This window comes from Parasteatoda tepidariorum, chromosome 2, assembly GCF_043381705.1.
Source record: "Parasteatoda tepidariorum isolate YZ-2023 chromosome 2, CAS_Ptep_4.0, whole genome shotgun sequence".
NCBI classification, from domain to species: Eukaryota; Metazoa; Arthropoda; class Arachnida; order Araneae; family Theridiidae; genus Parasteatoda; species Parasteatoda tepidariorum.
In genome coordinates, this window is record NC_092205.1 from 97,776,709 (window position 1) to 97,781,915 (window position 5,207).

The 5,207-nt window shown below is 32.2% G+C and overlaps 1 protein-coding gene across 1 annotated transcript in view; it reads left to right on the forward strand.

Moving 5' to 3' along the window:
* The first annotated feature begins 1,857 nt into the window (after positions 1-1,857).
* The window catches only part of LOC107449752 (guanylate kinase), a 39,831-nt gene continuing 36,481 nt past the window's right edge, over positions 1,858-5,207 (forward strand). Inside the window, exon 1 of the mRNA XM_016065392.4 lies at positions 1,858-2,026. Coding sequence (XP_015920878.1) covers positions 1,939-2,026 — 88 coding nt within the window. The 5' untranslated portion in view covers positions 1,858-1,938. The remainder of the gene's footprint in view (positions 2,027-5,207) is intronic.

Sequence of the window (5,207 nt, forward strand, 5' to 3'; positions counted from 1 at the left end):
TAATTTACGTTAATTTCAATTGCAATAGAACGATAATTTACGTTAATTTCAAGTGCAATAAAACTATTTACGTTAATTTCAATTGTAATAGAACGATAATTTACGTTAATTTCAAGTGTAATAAAACGATAATTAACGTATCAGAAAAAAAAGAGAAACTTAAGAAATTTAACTGTTCTGCTGTGTAATTCTGCACGAAAGATTTGCGTTTACGCTGTTTTTCAATTGCGCGGGGGCGTAATAAAAAGACAAAACATAAAATCTCGACATAAGAATTACTACATAAATAATTACTACATAAATAATTACTAGATATTATCAATATAGACTCAGAATTGTGCGACATATTTTCGGGCTAAAGTGATAACCGAAATCTCGAAAGGCTATCTCAATTACAAAAGGCTAGGCGAAGCACTCTCATAGTTTTTTTTTCCGTGGTGTAAAAATGCTTAATTTTTTAAATTACAAGGACAAAGAAGAATTACATATTTATGATGATATCTTATAAAGAGCCGTGATGGCTCAGGGAATAAAGCGTTCACCTCCCGATGAGCTGAACCGGGTTTGAATGCCAGCGATGGCAGTTCGATACGAATTCCTCCCCGACCACAGTGCTGACGTAAAATATCCTCAGTGATTGACGGATCATGGGTTAGAGTCCCCTTGCTTTCAGGCTAACCGTAGAAGATTTTCGTAGTTTTCCTCACTATGTAACGCAAATGCGAGTTAGTTCCATCAAAAAGTCCTTCAGGAAAGGCAAATTTTTCCCAATGTTCCAATCCAGTATAGTTCTGGATTGGGTTCAAAATGACAAGGCTACGGTGTTGAACATTAGCAGTCGCAAACCCAAAGCATTTTATCGGCTGTTCAACGACTGCTATAAAATATCTTATAAAGTAAATTAAAATCGGAAAAATCCACATTTTTTTCTAACTGTTGCGTACAGAAAAAAGACTTCAACTCACCATCTTAATTACTTTCTTCCCAAAGTCAGATTTCTAAGTTAAAATTTGAGGAACTCATATCGTTAATAAAGGCATTCATATGAATGAAAAAGAGCATCAAATTGAGCTGATATGACAGGATTTTGGCTTAATGCAAATTGGGTTTATGGCCAAGATTCCTACCATGTGCAGCAAGACATTATTTATAGCATTCTTGATATCCGTGCTTCTTTAATCTAAATTTTAAACCTCGTTTGGTTTGATCAATGTAAGTCAAGGTCGCACTGTGATAAATAGCACAGTGATTGTTTATTCTCACTGGATCTTTAAATGATCTTTAAATTACATTTTTCCAGCACACTTTACGTTTTCAGCTTCAAGTCACTTTTGTTTTCCTCATTCACGTCTGGCGAATCTGCAGAATGGGCGCCTGTTTTTGAGCTCTCGAAACAAGTCTGCACTATGTCTAATTCAATAATTTCGAAAGCAAATGAATTTATTTATTTTTGAATAACTAAAGAATCAAGTCCAACAAACTTAATTCACAGAAAAGCAAACATTAGCGATGCGCACATTACCTAGGTAAATTGCGCTCGATTTCGCACTTTGTAGGGATATCACCTAGCTAGGTAAAGGGCATATTAACGGCTTTCGAACTTTTTATTCATAAATAAACAAACGATATTAACTATCACAAAAGAATATCGAGCACTGACGCACGTATTGAAACTCTTCATTTCTCAACCGATATTTTTTCCCCAGATAATCTAATCTTTCTAGAAAATTTCAGTAACGGTAAAATTCTTAATTCTATAGACACAATCGATTGTGTGAAGAATTGTGGGGAGTGCAAAGGTTTGAATTGCCGTCACGCTTCTTTTTTGAGGTGTGCAACAAGGAACAGGTGTACCTTCCTTTAATCAGTTGCACAGCCTAGGTAAAGGTGTACTCTCTACCCTTCATTTTTTCGAAGATAATCCGAATTGTTTTCGTCATGGCACTTCGGACTATTATCGATAATTTCATTATACAAGTGAAAAAACTGTTGGAATTACTGAACTATTCTAAGCTTAAATGTCGAAGTAAGTTCTCATTTATCTTTGAATCTGGCCTATGGTGCGTTGAGGGTGGGGGGGGGACAACAGGTCGACAATTACAGTCCCTGGCCATATTATTAGAAGCACTATAAGATTCTACGTAAAATTAAAACTATCAGGTGATACTATACAGTTGTATTGTTTTTACAGGGATGAAACCGGTTTGCATTTGTTTATATTCGCGTATCCATTGGTTAACATTGTACTGCAATACGTTAAAAATAAATACAAATAGGAAGTCTGTAAAAATTCCTCTGCATAAAAACCCATTAGGTTTATATTTATATATAAAAGTATTGCCTATAAACTCCTGCATTATTAAGAAACAACAGTGCGCTTAATAATTTGCTCTAATTATTGCAATATAATACCTGATGTAATAAATATTCTATATTTATATAATATATAGTCACATTTGACCAATCGTCAAATCTATATTATATATCGCCTAATTTAACCCATTGGTACCCGAAAGTAAACAAGTGCAAACCGGTTTCAGTCACATTAAAAACAATAAAGCTGTATAGTATGACCTGATAAGATTTTACGTAGAATATTTCAGTGCGTCCAATAATTTGGTCAAAAACTGTAGTACACTAATTTTCCCTACTTTACTACTTTAAAGAGACGTATTTTGCTGAAAAACTGAATTTACTCTTATGCTCGAAATTGTTTTGAAAAAAAAAATAAGCTTCCATTAAATATAAGGGAATAATTAAAAAATATTTATTCACGTTTACACGTACCAGTTTTGTTACTCATAAACTTTATTTTTTTCGAATTTGTTCATTTAACTTTCAACTTTTTATGCCTTTTTCGACAGCGAATATTTAATTTAAGAAATGCGAAATTATCAAATACTCGCAATTTTTGTAATTGTTCATTGCTTTTTTTTTATTTCCTCTAAGAAATTAAGTTCATATATCGAAAATACATTCCTTTGCTTTTAAATAACATCAATGTTTCACGCGAGTGTGCATTCGCATGTAAAAGTGTGACCCAAATGATTCATTATCTGTTTTTTCATAACGGCTAATTTAAAAACTAGTCATACATGATTTAAAATATGTAATTTATGCTTAACACTCAGCTGCAGCTACAGTGTCATTTTCATTGACGAACCCTCGAAGATTTGTATCTATTTAAATTCGAAGAATGAGTTGCGTTAGAGCAGTGTATCTTTTTTAAATTAACGGTAAAAGTAGTTGTCAGGAATCGATACAAACTACTCTTTTTCAATATCGTACTCCTCACTATACTACTTTTTAAAAAAAAATTAGAACACTGCAAAGTATGAAAAAAAGTAACGAAAAAAAGTAGCTTACTTCAAGTAGTGAAACTATTGTAGAATAGTTTCACTACTTGAAGTAAGCTACTTCCAACCAGTGGGTATTATTAAGCTTTTATAACACTAGAGGGCTCCGCCCCCTGCTCGCTGACGCTCGCCAACCCCCCGGAGAATTGCTTCGCAATTCTTGCTTGGTTTGCTTCGCAAAACCAAGAATGCTTTGATTTNTAAAATATATTCTTCTAGTTCCAAGTTTGAACTAAAAAAATTATGTAAATAAATTATAAATAACTAATTATTCATAATATTATTCACCTAAAATTATGAATTTATTATTTAATATAATGTTTGTTATTTTGTGAAACCTTAGTTGAGGTTTTTAAATTCCCTCCAAATCAACTGATACGGCGCGATTGAGCGATCAGCGGAGTGGAGTGGCAGAACGCGCCGCGGTGCAGCGTTTCGCGAAAAAGCTATAACTTTTTATGAAATTGCGATCCATTTTTTTTTGAAAAGCCATTTTGTTCAGAATAAAATTTACTTTAAAATGGGCTTTGTTTGAATTTTGTATGACATTAACAACATTTTTGTTTTTCATTTTACAACTTAATTTTGCAATAAAAATTAAATTTTTTAAACATTTGTTTTATTATAATTATTTTATCAAAAACTTCAATTATTTCCGCGTAAAATGAGATACATTTTTTTAAAATCCATTCATTTTATCCTTAGATATTTATTTTTTTATTTAAAAAGAGTTTTGAAATTTAATTGTTAATATCTTGTAAAATAAATTTAAAAAAAAAATCGTTTTGGGCTATTTTGTATAATGTATACTTTTTAAAAGACAACAAAAAATTTAAAAATTATGATATCAAATTTTGGGTGCTACCGTTAATAAAATTTTGACTCTTCTAAAAAAGAGAAAATCGAACGATGTAAACAATGTTTCAGGTATGAATACTTATTTCTTTTCACTCTAGAGCTAACACAATAGACCGAAGGAAGAGGTCTCATTTTCTCAAGCCAAAACCAGTCTTAAAGGGACCCACACCCCTACTTGAAATAATCATACCTCGCTACCATAGTCACCGCCACCCCTCCAGACGAATGTCTGTCAGAGTACCTATCGTAGACAAACAGTAATTTAACCAATCGTCATATCTATGCAATATATCGCCTAATTTGACCCATTGGTACCCGAAAGTAAGCAAGTGCAAACCGGTTTTAGTCGCATAAAAACAATAAAGCTGTATAGTATCACCTGATAATTAAGATTTTACATAGAATCTTTCAGTGCGTCCAATAATTTTGTCACGTACTGTAGTACACTAATTTTCCCTATTTTAGTACTTTAAAGAGACTTACTTTGCTAGAGAACTCAGTTTACTTTGATGATAAAAATTATTTTGAAAAAAAAAATTGGCTTTCATTAAATATAAGGGAATAATTAAAAAATATTTATTCACGTTTACATGTACCAGTTTTGTTATTCACAAACTTAATTTTTTTCTAATTTGATCCTTTAAACTTCAACTTTTTATGCCTTTTTCGACGGCGAATATTTAAATAAAGAAATGCGAAATTATCAAATACTTGCAATTTTTGTAATTGATCAATGCTTTTTTTATTTCCTCTCAGAAATTAAGTTCATACATCGAAAATACGTTCCCCTCCTCTTAAATAACATCAATATTCCACGAGTAGGACTGGGCTATAAATCGATGTATCGAGACATATCGATTTAACGCATATATCGGCAAGACGATACAGCGACTTTCATTCAAGGCGATGCATCAGAAATCTGATTTAAGCCATCGAGCAAAGACAACGAGCGCAAAACGATATAGCGATATAAGACACGCAAGGATATAAGAT